Source organism: Anopheles gambiae, chromosome 2, assembly GCF_943734735.2.
Source record: "Anopheles gambiae chromosome 2, idAnoGambNW_F1_1, whole genome shotgun sequence".
Lineage (NCBI taxonomy): Eukaryota > Metazoa > Arthropoda > Insecta > Diptera > Culicidae > Anopheles > Anopheles gambiae.
The window spans coordinates 115,963,105-115,983,890 of record NC_064601.1 but is presented as its reverse complement, the minus strand read 5'-3'; the positions used below and the strand labels follow the sequence as shown (position 1 = coordinate 115,983,890).

At 47.0% G+C, this 20,786-nt stretch overlaps 2 protein-coding genes across 7 annotated transcripts in view; one reads left to right on the top strand and one right to left on the bottom strand.

Moving 5' to 3' along the window:
- Positions 1–722: 722 nt before the first annotated feature.
- On the top strand, positions 723–4,563 carry LOC1269706 (U-scoloptoxin(05)-Sm1a). 2 transcript variants are annotated; one of them, XM_061645606.1, is made up of 4 exons: positions 723–947; positions 1,036–1,210; positions 3,661–3,810; positions 4,061–4,563. In XM_061645606.1, exons 2-4 carry the CDS (start codon positions 1,159–1,161, stop codon positions 4,291–4,293), a joined length of 435 nt encoding a protein of 144 aa, XP_061501590.1. In that variant the 5' UTR covers positions 723–947; positions 1,036–1,158; the 3' UTR covers positions 4,294–4,563. The 2 variants fall into 2 exon arrangements, with proteins under 2 accessions (XP_061501590.1, XP_308352.5); XM_308352.5 differs by lacking the exon at positions 3,661–3,810 and adding an exon at positions 2,999–3,160 and having other exon boundaries at positions 731–947.
- A 43-nt stretch (positions 4,564–4,606) lies between these two features.
- Positions 4,607–20,786, bottom strand: part of LOC1269703 (coronin-1A) — a 31,195-nt gene continuing 15,015 nt past the window's right edge. For 2 of the 5 annotated variants that reach the window (XM_564732.3, XM_061645601.1), the window contains exons 2-8: positions 8,715–8,909; positions 8,138–8,440; positions 7,742–8,062; positions 7,129–7,678; positions 6,667–7,046; positions 6,400–6,591; positions 4,607–6,299 (exon numbers count right to left, since the gene is read on the bottom strand). In XM_564732.3, the coding sequence (XP_564732.3) occupies positions 6,165–6,299; positions 6,400–6,591; positions 6,667–7,046; positions 7,129–7,678; positions 7,742–8,062; positions 8,138–8,440; positions 8,715–8,729 (1,896 nt within the window). In that variant the 5' untranslated portion in view covers positions 8,730–8,909 and the 3' untranslated portion in view covers positions 4,607–6,164. Of the gene's footprint in view, positions 6,300–6,399; positions 6,592–6,666; positions 7,047–7,128; positions 7,679–7,741; positions 8,063–8,137; positions 8,441–8,714; positions 8,910–15,538; positions 15,952–16,810; positions 16,923–20,786 lie in introns of those variants that run through there. The other 3 variants (XM_061645603.1, XM_061645604.1, XM_061645602.1) reach the window with 3 other exon arrangements.

The window sequence follows — 20,786 nt, the reverse complement described above, 5'->3', positions numbered from 1 at the left end:
ACACATACACACAGGCAAGCATATTTGCAAGAGAAAGCGCAAGAGGAAGGAAACCCTCCCGAAGGAGTAAACAAACAAACAAAAAACGGGAATGGTAAACAGAGAAAGACTTATATATGGCAACATCGTGATAAGAGCAAGAAACATTTATGAAAATGAGAAGAATGGATTCAATAAAAAGAACAAAAAAAAACCACACACACAGCGATGTTATGGTTTTATTGATTTAATTTTATGCTAAGTTGTGCTGTGTGCTGTTGCTCCGATAAATTATTGGCGGTTTCGTGGCACTTTATATCACACGTTGTAACACAAATGGAAAGAAATTGGAAACAAGCTAGTATTTAATGGAAAATGCTGTTTCAGAAAGCATCCAAAGCAGCACGTATCGAGCATCTATCGGAGCTCGGGACGAGTAAGTAGGGCTAAATTTTGAACCATAATCACTGAAATAATAAAACCTCGTCAATTCATTTTGAAAATTCTCACCTTTGTACTGTCGCTGCGGCAACTGCCGCGTTAAGAGCACTGAGGAAGTGTGTTTCAGTTCGACCGACCGTTTAGGTCGTGAATGAAGCCGTGCTTTTCCCCTTCATTCATTTAACGGAATGCGCATGCGCTTGGTTGGGAATGGCGACGACTACCGTTTAACTGACCGGCCGTTTTTGTGCACGACATTCAGTTCCTTTATTCCCTTCGACGCGTTAAGTTCGCGCACCGCTCTATAGAAACATCTGTGGTTGCTTCGTTCGCACGTGCATTCGCATTTGAATTTAAATTCTCGACGAACGGCTCCACTCTCCACGTTACCTGTGTGTGTGTGAGAGAGTTTTGATCGATTTAGCACACACCTGTCAAACACGCGCGTGTGACAGCAGCAGATCGTGATCGAGCGTGATCGTGTGCGGGTGTGTTTGTATTGTTAAACAGCAGGAACGAATCGAAACGTAAAAAAAATAACAATTTTGCCCTTTTTGTGTGCATAGAAGTAATTCATAATCGTTCCTTTTTTGCTTGTGTCGATTCGATTTGTAGGTAGCTGTTTCCTTGACAACCGAACGCAGCAACTGTAGCCGTCCGTCGTCTGTCGCGCGTCACTTTGGGTGTGCTGCTGCTGTGCAGTGTCTCGCTACTAATTAAACGTGGAAAGAAAAAACCATGAAGCAATTTGGACTGGGAGTGGTTTTCCTGCTGGCCGCCGTAGAGAGTGGTAAGTTGAAAGTGGTGTGTGCGTGACGCGTGTATTTTTACACGGGGGTGGAAAATGAAACCATAAATCCCCTCTTTGATTAAGCAAAGCAGGGGGGAAGTGCAGTGACCAATGAGTCATGCTAGGAGGGGCAGGGGAATGGTATTTGTTGTTGTTTGATGTGGTGAGAAAAGCTGATACGCTCACGCCCAGTGAGCAGTGTGAGCAGTGAGAAGCGAGGATCAACAAGAAGTGAGAATTATGCTTTGCACCTTGCCAAATGCAAATTAAATCGATCAAACACAGACACACGTGCTGCTGCTGCTGTTACACGGAGTCGAATGAAATACCGGGCCCCGCAGAAGACCCACTTCCGCAGTGGAATTGAAAAAGCACCATTTTAAGGCATGTCCCTCCATCATCATCATCATCATCATCATGGGCTGTGATTCATTTAGCAGCAATATCCGCTTCAAAAGCGTACCGCGTCCGACCAATGCCTGGCAGTACCACGGGCTGGAGAACTCTTATCGGTGCTCTTCCACATCAACGGACAATCGAAACCGGGGCTCGGTATATTGATTGCCGTAGCCGGAAAGGACGCTACCCAGGACGCACATGCGGGTGTGGAAGGAGGAATGACGAAGAGCATGCCACATCATTGTTGCTTCATAACTGGAACAAGGAGAGAGAGAGAGAGAGCGAGAGAGTGAGAAAGAGACAGACAAATGCCACAAAAAGCCCCGCAGGACTTGCTGCAAAGTGTAAAAAGCAGTTCTCTACTCTATTTGACTTTCACTTACTTTCCGCGAAGGCAAAACTTTCCTATTTGGGCACAGCAGTTTTCCGTGAAAACCCGTGGCGCGGTAGCGCACGATTTCGCCGTACAGGAACACCATTTAAACGCTTCATCAAACTTTATGTTTTACTTGAGTGTACCAAGTAGGAGAATTCACCGCCCGAACACGCCAGACAAACAAAACAGCTCATCCTTACGAGTCGCTCGTTTTGAGATGAAAATCCCCAATGGCAATCGCGGAATGGAAAGTACACTTCACCGGTATTCGGGCGCCCGGGTTGAAGTGTTGCCGAAAATACGCGTCTATAAGGTCCAATTGGAACGGCGCGCTTTGAAGGGCTCCTGAAGCCTCATCCAAACCCAGAGAAAGAGAGAGAACGAGAGAGTGAGAGTGAGCGAGCGAGCGAGAGCGAAAGAGGGCACTTTCAACGCACACTAGGATTTGTTGAAGAACGGAACCAACGAAACCGAATGCATTAAGCTGATTAAATCTGCATTTCTCGTCTGGTGGCCACTTGGCGACAATTGTTCCGCGATGCGTGAAAAAAGGCACTCGTTTCACGAACACACCCCCTCCCACTATCAAGCTTATCACGAAAGGAAGAACACTCCGCTAAACGACACAAATTGGGCGTACAACACACTTGTTATAAGTGGTCGTTTTACTCTACACTCACAATGCAGTCAGTCCGCAGCAAAAGGATAACGAGGACGAAAGGACGAGATTTTGGGCCATTAAAATAATTATCTGCCTTTCGGGATGGAAATTTGCACTGTCAGTGTTACAGCAAAGGGGAGAGGGGGAAAGGCAACTGGATTACGGATGCACTTTTTTTTGCCGCGTCGTAGTGTTCCAGCTCCAGATTATGCTCGTTTCGTTGAATAAGCCACCACACACCTAAGGGAAGGCGATGACAATTTTAAAGCTAACGAATTTTTCTTTCTTCCTCCACCAATTCCACCACCACCTTCTTCTCCACTGGGTGTGTAAATCGCCTCTATCCTCAAAGCAACGGCCATCAGCTGCTACGTGTGCAATACGACCGACTCGACGACACCGTTCCAGTGCAGCGAATGGTTCGAACGGTTCGATACGCCCGACCTGAAGCCGGTCGACTGCTCCAACGTGTACGGGGCCAAGTTCTGCATCAAGCACATTGGCCGCTTCGAAGGTATCGTCCTCCTCTTGCCACTCGTTGGCTCTGTTGTGGCTAACATCTCGCGCTGCATGGCTCTCTTTCACACAACTAACACCCCTGTGGCCAGGCCGCTGGTAGAACATTAGAGTAACACAGCATTACAGGGTTTCCCACGATTTATTGGTCAGTTCCCATGATTTTTTGGTGCGTTCCCACGATTTTTTGGTAGTATCCCATAGATTGTTGGTTCGATCCCATAATTTATTGGTATTTTCCGATTGGATATCAATACAATTAGACCAAAAAATTATGGGAAACGACCAAAAAATCGTGGGAACGCACGAAAAAAATATGGGAATATACCAAAAATTAATGGGAACCAATCAATAAATCGTGGGAAACCCTGTAATATAACATATTTAACATATGGTTAAAAAGTGGTCGAAATATCGGGTGATTGGGCTTCACTACATTCATCTAACCAGGCTAACCCAAAACATACACAAACACACACCTTTCTTGGCCACTTTCAGCGTGCGGTATCCTTTGCTACCAGTGCTCGTCCGCCCACTCCATGTACTGCTCGGACATGCTGGTCGCGGACGAGGCGTCCCCCTTCAAGCCGGAACCGTGCGATCACGTGTTCGAGGCCGAGTACTGCATCAAATCGACGGCAATGCATGGTTCGGTTTTTCTTTCGCTTTTAGTGTTTGTATATTGTGTGTATGTTGTGTGCCACTTGTTTCACGCCTTTTCCGTTGCAAAACTCACCTTTTCTAGCTGCATGTTTTTCACACCTTTACGTTTAAGTCTTTTAATCTCACTCATCCATCCACATGGCTTACTACGTGTTTGTGTGTTGCTGTTGCTGTTGGTTGTGTTGTTCTCATATTAATCGGTCTTCCTTCTCTCTTTGCCTGAACTGGACACTAGATGGAATTGGTGCTAAGCGTTACTGCTCGTCGCGCGATCTCGGCAACTACTGCAACTATGTGCGCAATCCGGGCGATCAGATCGAGTACCGATCGTGCATCTACACCTGCGACACGGACGGGTGTAACAGTGCTCCACGCTCGGCGCAGTTCGTTTCCGGCACAGTGCTTGTGGTGCTGATTCCCTTCATCCAGCTTCTTGCTGCTTCTCTTCTCCGGAAGGTGACGCTTTAGATGTGCATTTGCGGGTATTGACTTCTAGCGTATCATCCATCGTTTTACCAACCAACCAGACGAGACTTTCGTGAGATTCTTTTGCTCGAAAGCATTTCCGTTTTCCGTCCATTCTTTTCCATCCAACATTCCAACATTGCGCACCAAGACCCGGTGCGGTGTACGCATACCACAATATGTTCAAATGTGCTAGAATAATGAATAGTGTTTAGTGAGTGGATTTTTAAATAATAATAAAAACACGTGACAAAGAATCCTCCAATAGAAAAACAATGAATCCTTCTTTCACACAAAAAACACATACCCCAGTCAGTTTTTCTTTGTTCCTTTACGTTGTTGTCTTATTTTGCTTTTTTGCTCACATTCCATCTATTGATGCGGCAGGCCAAATGGTTATAGCGTTTTTTCACATTCACATTTTACTAGCATTCTTTTTTGCGCGGCTCTCGTGTAGTTTCTCTGTTCCACTGCGTTACGTGGTAAATTATGCTCTCAAGCTCGATTCATTCTTTACACACACACATACATTCTTTTGCTTTCTTTCTTTCACACACACACACACACATCACTCGTGTGATTCTTCGTACATTCTTTTTGCCAAAAAAGCTCTTCAACTCGTTAGCTTCGTTACTTGTCCAAGTACCTTAATCTTAAAAAATGGATAGCATCTTGTATGAAGAAAGAGAGGAAAAATAAACACAAATGCCTGATTAAATTACTCCTCACAACGGTCGTCCTTATCCCCTCGCCCTGCCCACTGTCGGAGAGGAGCTAAATGCTTCTCGAAAAGATAGAGAGTTGAAGAAAACGAGGGGAAAATAGGATTAATGAGGGGAACCACGCGCTGCTGTTTCGGGTTTGGTGTGAAAGGGGGGAGGGAGAATACTATGAGCTACATTTAGGTGGCATTATTATCGTATTTAGCATTAGTAAGCCCAACTGTGGCAAAAAGCTGTGTCTTTGCTTGTCTCCTCCTGTAAGCAGAGATGGGAGAATATGAAAGGGAATGGTGGTTGTAAGCAGTGGTTGTAGCGTCTATTCCCGTTTGTGCAGCCCGCAAGCTCATCTGCATATTGCTGCTTTCCCATTTTCCCCGGCAGCAAACACACGCTCGTTTCGTTCGTTCGTTCGTTCATTTGTTGTTGTTGCGTAAGTCAACGTTAAAAGCAAATCTTGTTTCGCATATACACACAGGTAAGTAAGTATATAATGTAATAAGGGTTGGCGGCAGCAGCGGTAGTACATTCTGCGGGAGGTTAGTACCATCCCCCCGCCAGTAGTAGTAGAAGCGTTTAGCAGAGCGCAAAAGTTGCGCCACAAAAACCTCGTCCTCGTCCACCTATCTCCTAAAGCCGATTACGCCGACCAGCTGGTTAACCTAATCGTTCTATTGTGCTTATAAATCATACCGATCCTCTCTCTCTCTCTCTCTCTTTCTCTCTCTCTACTGTTTCGTGGGACGATGGGGAGGAGGTATTGGTAACTACTCTCGTGTACCTCTCCCCTATTTCCCGAGTTCCTTGCATTCCCTTTTCGATATTTGTCACGTGTTTGTTGTCCTATCTTCCCTTCCCTACACATATACGATCACACACACTCATGGACCAAGCGTACACAGACACAAATACGACATACATCATCGTAACGTCATGCGTTTGATGCTTGACAAAATGCACAAACCACGCACATACGCAAAACACATACGCAAATTCATTATACGCTGCTTCTTCGCGCACACACGCGAGAGAGCCGAACCAACCAAACCAACCAACACAAACAAAGAAACACATAAAACTCTCCTTTTCCGAAACAATCACATATCCCAAATCACAATGTTTCCGGTGTTGTATGCCCCTTCCGTGTTGGCTACTCTACTGGTGTTGCTTCAGTTGCTGCTGCAGCCGCTTCACTTCCGCCTCCAGCTCGCGGACACGCTTCTCCGACACGTTGAGCGTTTTGCGCAGGCTCTTGATTTCGTCCGCCTGCTTGTTAAATGCCTTTCGGAGCTAAAAAAAAGGTAAATAAAAGCAAAGGATTACAAATATACGTAAAAGAAGGAACTCGCCCTTTTTGGTAGAGCGCCCCACTACGATCACGATCGCTTACCTCATTTTCCGAGTTTAGCAGGTTAATGTTTTCCAGCGAGCTGTTGCGGGAGCTGTTGCGCGAGTTGCTGAGCAGATTGTTCTGCAGGTTGGCAATGTCCTTGTGGTTGGTCGTCTGCTGCCCAAAGATTGCCTGCAGCTGGTGAAACTTTGTACTCTGGTTGGTGGACGTTTTCTGGCTTTTCTCGATAATCTGCAAATGGGGCATGGAGAGAAATGGTTGGAATTAACAATCAAAATCCTTAAATTCAAAACCTTCTATACTTACCGTTTGTGGTCGATAGTCCGGAATGGTCGGTTGCGAAAGGAAGGCAAACTTCTTCGTATTGTTATCGCTCTTGCGGTTGTCGAGCTGTTCGTTCTCTTTGTTCAGCGAGTTGTGTTGCTGCTTCACGCTGATGGTATGATTGTTGTTGTTGTTGTTGCCGTTGGTCAGATTCGATCCATAGTTTCCGCCATTCTGCTGCTGCTGCTGCTGTTGGTGGTTCTTATCGGTTCCGTTTGAAATTGACACGGTGTGACCGTTGGTGTTGGTGCCTCCGTTCGTTTGATTTCCGTTGGCAAGATGGATGGAATGTGTTCGCTGGATTTTGGACTCGATACTGTTACGGTTCGATTTGCCATTCGACACCTCCATGATGGATTCACCTACAACAACAACAACAAAAAACCCACGTTGTTAGTACTCCCTTGAGCATATCTTTCACATCCACCACCACCTCACCCTTACCCGTCTTCATGGACATCAGGATCGGTGAAACGTTGCGACCCTGGAACCATTCCTTCGCCCCGATCGCCGGCAGGTTCGCGAGCGTGTCCGGGTAGAGATCGCTCTGGAACAGGGTCGACTTGCGCGGCACTATCATCGAGATGGGCTCGCAGATGTTGCCGGCCGCGTGCAGCTTGTAGAAGCGGAACACTTCGCACTGGTGCACGTTGAGGCCACGCTTCGGCATGAAGCCGAGCGCCTTCTGCGGCTGGCCGGACAGAAACTGGTTCAGATAGTGGACGTACGGCGGCTCGTCCACCACCTCGTAGTACCGGATGTTGCCGTCGCCCTTGCCCGCCAGGTACACCATGCGCGTGTCGTAGTCGTAGTACGGCGTGACGATGCCGCTCGAGCTGTCAATCACCTCCTGCGTGAGCGGTTTCCTCAGATCGTGCTGATCCCAGACGGCATACTGACGGTCGGAGTGGCGCGAAAAGCCCGTCGTCAGGATACGCCCGTTGTCCAGGAACACGGCCTTCGAACACTTGGTACCCAGATGACAGATGCCCTCCTGGAGACGAAAGGGAACAGTATTAGGACGATGCTTGACCGGAAAGTAAACAGGAGCTCTTACCGAAACGACAATACCGCTGCGTGGTTCGATCACACGCAGCTTCTTGTCCTTGGACGTGGTGGCAATCATCGACCCGTCCCGGTTGATCGCAAGACTGTAGATCATGTCCACGTGGCAGTCGATAACGTTCAGCAGCGGACGCTCGGTGTTGCCCGTGTCCCACACGCACACGGTGTGATCGAACCCAGCACTCAGCAGCACATTCGACGCCGTTGGGTGCCATTCGATGTGCAGCACCTTGCGCTTGTGGCCGACCAGCTCCGTCACGTAGTTGGTGAGGTTGTTGACCAATCCACCCTCGGGAATGTTCCAAATTTTGATCTGAAAACGAAAATTTCAACGTGTTAGTTATTAGGAGAATCAATCTCTTCATCAATCACACAGACACACACTTACCGTACAATCATCCGAAGCGGACGCGATGGTGTGATCGTCGAACGGGTTCCACTTCAGATCGAGTATCTGACCCGCATGACCAATCACCTTGCAGCACTGGAAATCGATCCGCCCGGTCGTCGCGATCGGGATGACCACGAACGTCGTGTCGGCCACGATCGCGAGGAACGTTGGGTTCACCGCACAGAAGTTACCATCGTTGCCGCTGCGCACCACGCTGATGTCGGTGTAGCAGCACTCCTTGCGCGTCGGCAACCCGTACACGTGCCGGAACTTGGATGGCCGGACGCCACGGAACCAGAGCTGTACAAAACGGGAGGAAAGGTAGGGAAGAAACACAAGAAAGACAAAAAGCGTGTTGTTAGTCATCGATCGGAATGATATCACTGTTGCTCCGCTCCTGTAGGTTAGATATTCCGAGTTGAAAGGTTAATTAAGTTGCCACCACACACACGGAGCTACGGTTGGAAGTTAGACAAAGCTAATGAAGACTCTCGGCATCACATCGGGTGTATTGGTAGTAGAAGTATGATCCGCGGTTTAGTAGACGGTCACTCTCTCGGTGAGTTGAGATTACCTGTGTATTGGTCATGTCGCGCTCGTCGCTATCCGCAATGTCGTCGGTGCTTTTGCTGATGCGCTTTTCTTCGACGCCTCCACCTGCTCCACCACCACCACCTCCTCCTCCTCCGCTGCCGGCGAGGCCTGTTACACCGCCCGCTTCACAGAGGGCGCGCAGTTTGCCGACGAACTCGCTGCGAGTTCCGCCGAACTATTGGGGAGGTTTGTTCAATTATAGGAAACGCCGTGTTTGGAACAATACATTGCCGTTTATAGTATTTAGATTTCCACGCAAAAGAAAGAGAATATATTCAAAAATGTTAAGAAAGGATAATGTCGAACATCTCCAAAGAGTTTGAATTTGTGTGTGTGTGCAAAAGCAACAGGATGTTTGAGGATATTTGGTTGCTGTTAAACGTCAAACGACGACCGCGAATCGGAACGTTTCTTCAAGGCGTCATTCCAAGTTTAACAAACAAACCACGAATAGGTTTAGTGGGATTGGAGGAGGAGAAGAAGGAGAAACGGAGAACACTTTCTCCCACAGGGATGTTCCACGTGAACGTGACAGGGGAACGTGACGTCAACAAAACCGAGCCGCCATTAAATGATTAGTGATGTGTGCGGCTTCCGATTAAACACACTCAGCAGCGGCTATTAGTAGTAGCAAACCCGCAGCAGCAACACACGCTTGACTTTGATTGACCGCACAATTTTCGCCCTCGCCCGACACTACGATGGCCTTCTGGCAGTGGGCCTGACGATGCCTAAGGGTGGAACGCAGCACAGGTGCGAGTTGCTTTACTTCCGACAGCCGACCATCAGAGCTTTTCGCTAACTGGCGTTGATGGCTTTGATGAAGATGGTGATGATGATGATGATGATGATGAGATGCTGATGGGCGCGGACCTTTAGGCATTGCCCTGCAGCGCCACCGTGGGACTTTCCCGTTAATCTACCCCTCTCCACCCCTTCTTCTGCGTCAAGGTGCCCCTGTGGGATGTGTGTGTGTTGGGTTGTGCAGTTTTCGGGCAGTTCAGGTTTCTCTAATTCGACACGTCGGCGTCGGCTTCCGACGAGCTGATGGGAAACTACGTGCGCTACTGATTAACGACCTCAACAAGCTAGTCAAACGAAACGAACCACCAGCTAGATTAGGCAAGGAAACACTTTTCTAGTGTGAGGAAAGTGAGATGACTCTTCCTTGATCTGCGAGGTCGATTGGAGTAAAAAACGACACACTCCAGACAGGGGTAACACGTTAAGCTGAACGGGACCTGGTGGGGGAAAGGTTTGCTGTTTTGAAGTCGTTTTGCTGTGCTTCTTGTATTGCTACCCCTTCACCTTCTCTCTTACACACACACGCACGGTGAAACGGTGATTAAGGAAGGTACTCCATATTGCAAAAGATCCCAAATCACCGCTAGTGCCTGTCTGAGAGGCACCGAAAAAGCATTGCCTAAATAGAGAAAGAAACAACACACAGAAGGAACAAACTGTACAACCCAAAAAACACCAAAAACACGTGAAGCAATCCCACCACACACACACTAAACCGAGTTTGCCCTCCGGGTGGGAAAGAAGGAGAAATTAATCCGATCTGCAAAAAAAGGAAAAAAGAAAGAAAAAAAAAACAAAAGAAAAAGAAAAAGAAAACAAAAACAACATAAATAATAAAAACAATAATAACAAACACATACACGTATGAACGGATGATGAGAAGATGAACTAAAAGACGAGATGAAACTAAGCAAAAAAGAAGTAAAACTTAACCAAAAAAAAAACCAACAACAACCAAATCAAAGCAAAAACTGGCGATCGACCCTGGTACGCTGATGAAGTGAGAAGAAGAGATAAAAAGAGGAGAAATGGAGACTTGAGAAAAAGAGCTTCCACGTGCTAGTGGTAGTAGTAGTAGTTGAACCACACACAACCGTGCAAGGGTCTTTAACTAGACCTGGTGGAAGCTTTTTTGTGTTGTTCATTGCTTTGAGTTCATGCCAAAAAGGGATGAAAGTAGCGGGGAAGATCAGTTGCTGCCACGGTGATGATCAATCATATGTTTTGTGTTTCGCCAAAAAAAGGGCCGTCTCTCTCCGTCTCTCTTTCTCTCGTAAACTCTTCAATTAAAAAAACATGATTAAAAGTAGGTTCATCTACGTCTAATGCCGTCGACATTGCTTCCCGATGGTTTAATCCGCCAAAGGGTAGCGCCCCTCCTTTCACCGTGAGCTGCCTTGCCCGCTCATGATGTTCACCTTTCGCCAAAAAAAAAAACGACCAACATATATCGCTTCCCCTTTCCCGTAAGCCGCAGTGTGTGTGTGTCTATTTTAAATGTATGTAGCGAGATCGGTTTTTTATTATTTCGGGTCTCGCATACAAAAGTCTCCCATACGGGAACGGGGGGATATGTTGATCGGATGGTGGTGGAAGGGTTGTTTTAGAAAGCACACACAACCAACTCATTATGATCGGAAGCAAAGAGCCGGTTCACCAAATAACCATATGAATGTCCAGCGGCGATCATGGAAAGCCGCCGCGGCCACCGTCGCCGCCAAAGAGCTGCTCCAGCTATTTGCGCAAAACGGAACGCAGCTCAAAATCAGGTCCCCGTACGCGCGCGCGCGAGAGTTGGCTGCTCTTTTATTTCATTTCCATTTTTTCGGGGCTCTGAGCAACATAACAACAGCAGCAGCAGCAGCAGCAACAAATCGAACGGAACATGCACAGGTTGTGGAGAAACAAACATTTCCCCCCTTCTGTCCCTCTGCCCCTTGGCCCGGGGATTGTCTCAACCGCTCGTGGCTACCCGGGAGGAGACACATAAAAGCCTTTTGTTAGATTAAATATGATCTCTTTCCCGTTTCCGAAAGCTGCACGTGTTAACTGTTCACTCGGACTACTTTTTTCGCATGTTCCGCGGAGCGAGATATCTTTACGATAGCTCCTCGGAGGGTCGGAGGTATCGACACGACACCACTCTGTACACACAACACATATCTCGCTCGCCGTGATCGATAAAGTCCGTCCGCGGGCAAGATCGACCGATAGTGTGTGGCCGGGATGGCTTTTGCTCGTTGAAAGTGAACATTCAGGGGTCAGGTTTCGATTTCTTTTATGCAACACCACACCACACAACGCCGAACCGGGCCGGGGGGGGGGGAGGGCTCAAGGATTGTCCACTCTTTTCCTTATCCAATCGGACGATCGGACGCGGCAGATCGCAGTCTAGAGGGCCCCCCCTCCAAGATGATGTTTTTAGCACTGGACCGTGATGATAACTGGCGTGCGATCGGAGCAAACACAACGGCAACAAAAAAAACAGATCAGATGTCTTACACGAGCAAACACGGAAACATTAATCAATTAGTAAGAAAAGCCGGGGCTGGTTGGTGCGCAAGTGTTTTTTATCATTTTCCTTTTTGTTTTTTTTTGCAAAGCAAGGTGGGAAAAACAAAACCCCGACGATTACAGAGCTGCACAACAAATAGGGGTGAAGAGTGAAGAAGAGGGTAGAAACGATTATTGCGTCAGATACACACGCGAGAAGAGGCAATGATCGTACCGGACATTTTCAATTTTCATCAGACACAACACACGCCATCATCTCTCTCTCTCTCTCTCTCTCACATGTAAGCACACACGCTTAGACACATTACTAAATCGATAGGATATGAAAAATGCATCGCGAAGGAGAAAGAAAAGCGATGCCTTTGTCGACATTCGATTAGTTGTTCGGTTCACTTGTCTCAACACACTTGCATGAAAATTACAGCTACAGACCAGGAAAATGACAATTTCCATGGGTCATAAAGCTATTAGATTAGATGAACAACAAAAGATAACCCATTTTCAAACTAATAATCCACATAAATCCATGTAATGTTCCATGTAATATGTGACATGTGTTTGACATGAGATATGTGTACCGTACACAATCAATCTCTAACAAAACCCCCACCCCCCCCCCCGTCCATCAAACGGCCCGATGTCAGTGACACCTGAGAAGCGCCCTGATTTACCCAAAAAACAGGTGTCACCAGCCAGTCAGTCAGCCAGTCAAGTCAACGAGAGTTTCGCTCGTCAGCTGGAACTTGTTTCAATGGGACAGCAGTTCGCGCCGGTTAAGGGGCGAGATCGACCAAATGGCACATTGACGACGACCGAGACCCACCACCTCCCTACCTTCCAGCGTGGAAAATGTGAAATTTTACGCCTCGATTCGCGCACTAATCGCGGGATGACAGTCACCGGGAGGGAGAACCATCGAATGCGCTGGAGGTATTCGTTTTAAAGGGAACACTACCAAGGGGACAGGGCGGGGGTCTCTGTCCCCCCTCCAATCTTTCCAATTTGGGAGGAAGTGGAGGACGTAACAACAACAAAAAACACGGGAGGTGTCTCAATTTCGTCTCCACGCCTCGAATCGTTGCCTCGGAAATGATTAGTTCCGGCGGAAGCGAACCCAAGCGGCGAAGAGAAGGAAGGCCGGTTCTTGCGTCAAGCCTCTCTGCTCTGCGGCACGAGGGGAGGATAGGGGAAGAGGCGGACGAGGCTCGTTTACTTATCTCAACCGTCTCTCATGGAAGGAGGGAACGCGACAGGGATCGGCATCGCGGGGCAGCGATTAGAGTGAAAGTCGTCCACAGCGTGTTGAGGAAAATCACCACCACCGATGGTGCGACCTGCGGCTCGAATCTCGGGGCTGTTGTGTGTGTGTGTTCGGGGGGGCATGCAGCAAAATCGATAGACAACCACCAGCCGGAGGAGGACCTTATCGGAGGGAGCGCAACAGCGCCCGGACTCCAGCGTACTTTGCAAACAACAACCGGAAAAAGGTAACAGAGCAGGTGAATGGTTTCTTTTCTTTTTTTGTGCTTCATCCCCCGTGTGCCCTCTCTCTCTGTCTGTCTGATCAACATTGGAACAAGTTTAGGTCCAAAAACAAAACAAGGAGGCCCTTCTACGATGACCACAGCACAGCAACAACTCGATCGATTATTGATTGCAGTATCCACACAGCATGCCATGGTGCTGTGCGCTCTCACAAGTTTCCATACGGGAGTTGCACCAGCAGCAGCAGTTGCGTTATTTAACCTTAGACCCGTTTATTTAATTTTGAATCTCTATACTCCTCTACAACTGCATTGAACAACAACAACGTGACGATAAATTGCGCTTTGCCGCAGTGTGGAGGAAAGTTGTTTCCACTCCCACGAAAGCCTGCAACAACCCAACCCAACCTTTTCTCCCCTTGATGCATGAGCTTTGAACTGGAAAAACAATGTCCTTGACATGGAACCACCGGGGAACTTTGCACACCTCTTTTCATGCAGATCTTCTTCTCCAGTTGGCGCACCCCTCGTAGGTGTGCCCTCCCCAAAGTACCTTAAACTCATAAAAAAAAACTTACGACATCCTCTGTGCTCGGCGAACAGCGGTTCCTCCTTTCGTGCCTTTCGTGTTTGAGCCGGCTCCAGCTTTCTTGGCAAACGTTCCTACTAGGACACACTTTCCACGGTCCTTCCAACGGGTGCCAAAAAAAGGAGCTAACATACTCATGCATACACGTACAGGCAAACACACGGGCGGGATAACTTTATCTCGGCCCCGTTTTCCGGAAGACAACCCCACTTTCGGTGGCTAGAAATGGCCTTGAAGTTTTGCTGACGTCAAAGGAAAAAGGACACAGGGGGAGGGGGGGGGGGGCGTGTTTGGGAGGAAGAGGGGGTTAAAATATTCCGGACATAATGGAAGGCACACATGGCGCTGTGGAACAGTGTAATTCTATTATGATCGAAAATAGAAAAGGATATTATGGGGCCGGGATGCGTTTCACGTTAAAAGGTTTTCGCAAAAAGATCACAAAAATAAAGGAGGTGTTTCACATTTACTGAATTTGTGTGTGTATTTTTTGTACTCTCTCTCTCTCACTATCTCTATAGCTCTCTACCAACCATGTCATCATCTCCATCAGTGTGTCTATTTAAATTGGTTCGCTAGGTGAATCACTAAATTAGACCACTGAACAATAAAAAAAGGCTTAATGGAGTGTAAAATCAGGAAGCTACCCTTCAACTTACACGGTTGATAATTTCGTTGCTAAATAAGCATGCTGACACAGCCTAATGACACATATTGAGCACGGGGTGGGTTTTAGATGATGATGATGATAGATATCTAAGCCATGCGCGTTCGTTGCGCAAAGCTTACAATATATTGTTGGAAATAAACGTTAAATTGATATAACCACCGCCCAGAGCAGCTCATCGAAGAGCAGCTTGCCTGAAGTTGCTTTAATCGCTGTTGTTGTGTAACACACCAGGGCCAAAGTGTAATAATACTACGTGTGCCAAAAATACGGACCATACTCATAGCATGTTTGCACTTTTACTTTGCGGAACAGATAGGAATCGAATCGAAAGAAGCGCGTGGAAAACAAAACAAACCCGCGAATCCGCCAGTTGTTAGGCAATCGGTTGGAAGTGGGAAGAGCCACAACAAAATTGAGGAAGATTTATCACACCTTATAGTGGAAGTTATCGAGAAAGAGAGAGTATATTCAATAAATCATATATAGTTTATGCTCTTTTTATGTTGGCTATTTACTTCGATGCTCAGTTCTCTTGAAAGGCATCGTTTAGCAAGCCGTATAATATTCGAAACAAGAACAAGTAAATCCATTACGGAACAGTTGATGTGAAAACAACCTTTATTTAGGTGAAAGCTGAGCGAATCCTTTTATAATTGGAATTGTTAAGGGACAAGGATTTAGGGACATTTTAGTAGAAATGCACACACACAAGCAAAAGTGTTGTGAAAAGGCAATAAATTTACATTGAACGTTGACGAACGCGTACAAACACTACTCATTGTGCGCGTTGGTGTCGCTTCTGGTTGTATCTCAGTAGAAGAAGGAAGCAACACACAAATCCTTACGAAAAAGCTGAAGAAGCGGCGAGAGAGTTCTCTTCCTTCTCTCTTCACCACACGACTTTGGCGTTTGCGTTGGCACGTGCGCACGTGCTACGGCGGAAGACACAGGTGTGAATGAGTAGATATTGGATGGATGCGGTTTGCGGCACTTGGTTTACGCTCTTCTCTTCTTCTGGTTGCAGCTACACTACCTACTACGGCAAAAAAGGCTTGTCTAAATGCGTTCTTCTTCTTTTCACACTACACACCACTGCACTATTTTGTGCAATTCTAAATACAACACTGTACACGGACACAGACACTTGAACACGCACCTAGAATGACAACACAAACACACACACACAAACGATAAGCAAAAGCTTTGTGCAATATCCTCCAAAAACGGTGTAACAATGTCGACTGCAGTCGGTTACACGGTTGAAAGGACCCAAAGCATTATATGTCTGCAAATGTCCACAGCAACACTGTCCATGATGTCGTAAAAACTTGGTTTCATGTGGTGCAAAAAAGCAGCCAGTTGGGTCGATTTTTCCTCTCACAATTTAGCTCCCGTTTGGCAGTCGCATTTGCCGCAAACATTTATACCGCGTTGCGAGGGGGAAAAACACAGGATGAGTCACTTCACAAGGACGACGACGGCAGTGTATCGCTCGAGTAAATTCCGATGCACTACCACCACCACTGCTACTACTACTACTACTACTACAAGCAAGCGAGTGTGTCCACCCACAAAGGACGAGCTAGTAGGGGAAGAGTCCCTTTTTTACTACGATATGCCTCGTCTAGTGAGGGAGCGGCTTGCTGGTGGGTGTGTATTTATGAATGTACGCAGGATGTACCACTCCACCCTCCCTACACTCATACAGATGCAGCAAAAAAGGACGACTTTTTGCGTGGATGATTCACTTGCGTATGGTTTTTTGCTAAGATGTAAGAATAATTGCAATAAAGTTAAGTAATTCACACATCACTGACAAAATGTGGCAATCTTTTAGTCTTTCCAGCAATAAAAGCCGTTTTCACTTTCGCTTGTAATGAAACTAAAGGTTGGTCCTTCGAACCGGATGCAAAGCGCAAAGCGAACCGTCCATTATAGATTCTTCACTGATTTCATCAAACTGTAAAATTAAATCTGATTCCATCAAATCATCACCAAAAAAAAAACACACACACACTCGAATACCACACCTCTCCTCAACGTGAGGGTCTGTCTACGGGGAACGCGACACTAAAACGATCCGAACGCGTCTAACGCCGCACAGCGAATAGTAACGCTGCGAACATACGCGCTCGCTTCTAGCGCTGCGTCGCTCAGGGGTCGGCAAGCTTCAGTCTCTCCCTTATTGCATTTATCCACTCGAGTAAGCAAAGCACTTGCTCGGTATTACCAAGAAGATATTTAAATTCCAACAGTCAACTCTTGATTGAACAAAGTTGTTCTTTTATGTAAAGAACAATATCGTTTTCAATCATTTATATACATTGAACACCCCTGGCGTATCAAAAAATCCAATACTCTTTCTCGCTTGTTCGATATTGGCGAGAGACTCTCCGGGCGAGAAAGTCGTCGGAAAACGAGCTCTCACACTAACGGCACCGCACCACCAATGAATATCGAGAGTATGAACATTCGTGAACCTTTCTCGCGCACCCAATAAAATGATAAAAACTTACCCTCTCTTAAATCCCACAGACACACACAAACACATTAAAATATGCTCTTACTTTCCTCAATATGCTACACTGCTGTGTGATAAGCAACCGAGGTGCAACTCTGGTCTGGTTGATAACGGCAGGTTCAAGCTGGCTTGAACACACTTTGCTGTTTTCAGGTTCAAACATGCATGCCCATTTCCCATTTCCTACATTATTTCCTACGAGTGTGTATTTAAATGAGTTTGCTTTGTTGAGTGGTGCTGCTGCTGCTGACCGACAAAGAAAATAAAAGTACGAACGAAAGCTCATAGCAATCCAAAGGGGCACAACCATACAAATTAATTATGCCATCAATACGGACGGCGAACCGCGGCCCCGGCGAGTTCAAGATTCCGGGGTGGAAGTGTCTAATTTGCCCCGCGCGCGAGAGCTACGAGATACCTTTCGGCAGGGGCGCCCCTCTTGAGGTACACACACACAGATGATGATTTAAATTAGATTCGGATCAGTCCATTATTGGCGCGAAGGCCCTGGAAGACCCTGCTGCTCTTAATGTGTTCAGACGATCTTCGAACTAAGATAACACCGCATCGAATGTAACAGCTGTTTTTTTTTTTTTTTTTGAGGGGAGGTTGTTGCTTCACTCTAAAGATACGAGAAACACAAATAATCAAACGTTACCATGGGGCGGAAGACTCGAAGAGGATCGAAATCAAATAAGCAAGAAATCACCACCAGATCACTGTTTGAAGGGAAGTACAATAGGCAAAATACAACACAAAAACCACTCCACAACAAACAAGTAGAGCGGCATTGGCGGTTAAGATGCACAACATAAGCGGAAATCTTGAGTGAGGAAGCAAAGCACACACAGGCACAGGAGGCGAAGAAGGAAGTACCGAAATGATAAGTGATGCCGAATCCAACAGAGCAGAGCACGAGAGAGCACTGACCGCCGGCGGGATGCAACATGCGATCATGTATCTCTCCGACCACACTTCACACTTTGTAGCAGGAACTTCGCATTGCGCGGGATGATGAATCGAACCCAGCATACTTCTCCTCTTCCTGCGTGGGTTTTCGAAATGTAAGAACAAATCAAAATTTTCCTCCCAAACTTCCATGCCAAACTATTTCCCACGAAGAGGGAAACTTGCCATTCAAATGGGGATCCATTTCAAACATCATCCAAGAGAAGAAGAAAAAATGATCCTCTCCATTCAAATTTTTCCACAATTTGGCACAGGTTAAAGCTCTCTAGTGGTTAACGAAACTCCCCATACGGTTTTGAGCCATTCGTTTTGGACATTACGTGGTGATTTGCCTAACTTTATCCAATTTTGGAGTAATCCTCTAGGGCCCGACTGCACCTTTTGTTTTTGCTGCGTGTAACTCTATGCTGTTAAGCTACATTTAACAAGCTCGTCCAATCGTTTGATAATTGACCTTGATAACGAAGCTGAGCGTTGCTTTGTTGTCGATACAATCGCGTGTATGACCGGTTAGCGAAATAAACGACCCCCAGGGTTCTAGGCACAACACGACAGGTGTCAAAACGCTTAAAACACAAGGCATGGGACAAGGTTTCGCGCGATCGATTTGAACGACGACTCCGTTTCTGTACAGCTGTCAACATGTGACCCACTACCTTGGATGGGAAGACATTCCCCTTCCTGTGGGAACTTATCGCACATGTGGTACAGTCGCGTTTGGGCGGCGTCGCCCGTGTGCCTTGCTTAGTGGGTCATATTTACACACCCTTTGCTCGGTAATTTGTGTTACATTGTTTGTCATACAACCTAAACACTTCTCGGGGGAGAGAAGTGTTTGCAAAACCCTGACCTCAAACCGATCCTCCACGCAGTTCCACAAATTCAACCTATCAACAGAGATAGTAAATGAGCTCGCACCATCATCATCGCTCTTCCCCTTTCCCGGGAATGAGTGGATCGAATTGATTGATTCGTAGTTCCGTCAACACCTCCCTCCCCACCGAACATGACCAGTGCGGGGGTGCGCTCTGCTAAGCATGTTTGTTTTTCTTCCGCTCTATGGCGCCATAGAAAATCATGACCAATCATGCCCACCCGCTAGGGTCTGCTGCACTGCGCGGAAGTACAACTCTCCTCATCGTATACCATGACTAATATGCAGCTCTTGCGCTGCAAGACATTCTGGCACATGCTAACAAGAGACCGGCGTCCACCGATTGGCGACGTTTCACGCCTCAATTATGTCATTAGCACATGGACCTGGCCGGGGGCCGTGGACTTTTCGCCCCTTCCGACTGCTTGGCCCGCTAACCCATTTTTTGTAGCTATTCTTTTTTCCACCTTGACACACCGGGAGTGTCTGTACAGCGCCGTTTAGCACGCTTCCAATACCATTCTTTCCTTTTTGCAGCTGGATGCACGTACAACACGCCAAACCGACCTGAGAGAGGGTTGTCTTTGGAGGTTATACTGTTTGGACTCGATGTTGTGTTTCGCTTTCGATGACGATGTGCACCACCGACAAATAAGGTCGGGAATGGGTCAGTAGACTTCTGGAAACAATTGCGATCGCTCAATGTCAAAACCCAGACCCAGACGCGAGTGCGATAGGGAAATGAAATGAGCCCCGTCGACCGACATAACATGGTGGTTTGTATAGTGTCTACCAAGCTGCAAGGCCATTCGGGGTCGTCGACAGATACACTCACATCCTTTCTGATGACTACTTACAGCGACTTACTACTTCGACATGGATCGATTTTGCTAAAATTCGTCTTTTAGGTCACCTTCGCTCATATTTACCTGCAACGAGAGGAAATAACAAACGAATAAGAAATTAATTACCAATTATTTTACGATCCTGCAAGTTGACGCACAGCACAGCATTTTAATACAATTAAGAACGGATCAATACAGTATACACGTTTTTTTATCTGCTCAAAATCCATAATACCGTTGCATAAGAGCGTCCCTCCAAAACACCTTCGCCCTCACCCAAACCGACAGAATTATCCGTGCATCCATTAATCAATTCCAGACACGACCGAAACACCAAAACTTGACGATTCCAAGAGAAAGGACCGGAAGCACGAGAAGAAAACACATCATACCGTCTAACGACGCTCCTCTTCCTTTTCGCCCGTACCTATGTCCTCCCCAAACATGTTTGGGAGAAGTAAATAATGTACATGTGCCTGTGTCGCCTGCGATGGGATGGGGACCGGCGATGAGTCATCGCCACCAAGAAGGATCTGCGCAGAATCCAAACCTCACCAGACGACGCTTTCCCCGCGGTGGACGGGCGAGAAATGGGGAGTGTAATGGAGGCGCGGAAAGAAAGCTCAAGGACCTCGAGCTGTGTGAGGGTGGTAGGTAGGGTGACGAGTGGATCGCTACCAAAACAAATAATAACAAACGTTAGGAAACCGGGCGCAGGGGAGCACAAGGACCGTCTCTCGTCTTTCAACAACCATATTGCGTGGAAAGATACAAAAGAACGA

Excerpts from the sequence above, each read along its gene's own strand:
- LOC1269706 (XM_308352.5), top strand. The coding sequence starts at position 1,159 with ATGAAGCAATTTGGACTGGGAGTGGTTTTCCTGCTGGCCGCCGTAGAG. Across the intron at positions 1,211-2,998 it reads GCTGGCCGCCGTAGAGAGTG|CAACGGCCATCAGCTGCTAC; the intron begins GTAAGTTGAAAG and ends CTATCCTCAAAG. Across the intron at positions 3,161-4,060 it reads GCACATTGGCCGCTTCGAAG|ATGGAATTGGTGCTAAGCGT; the intron begins GTATCGTCCTCC and ends ACTGGACACTAG.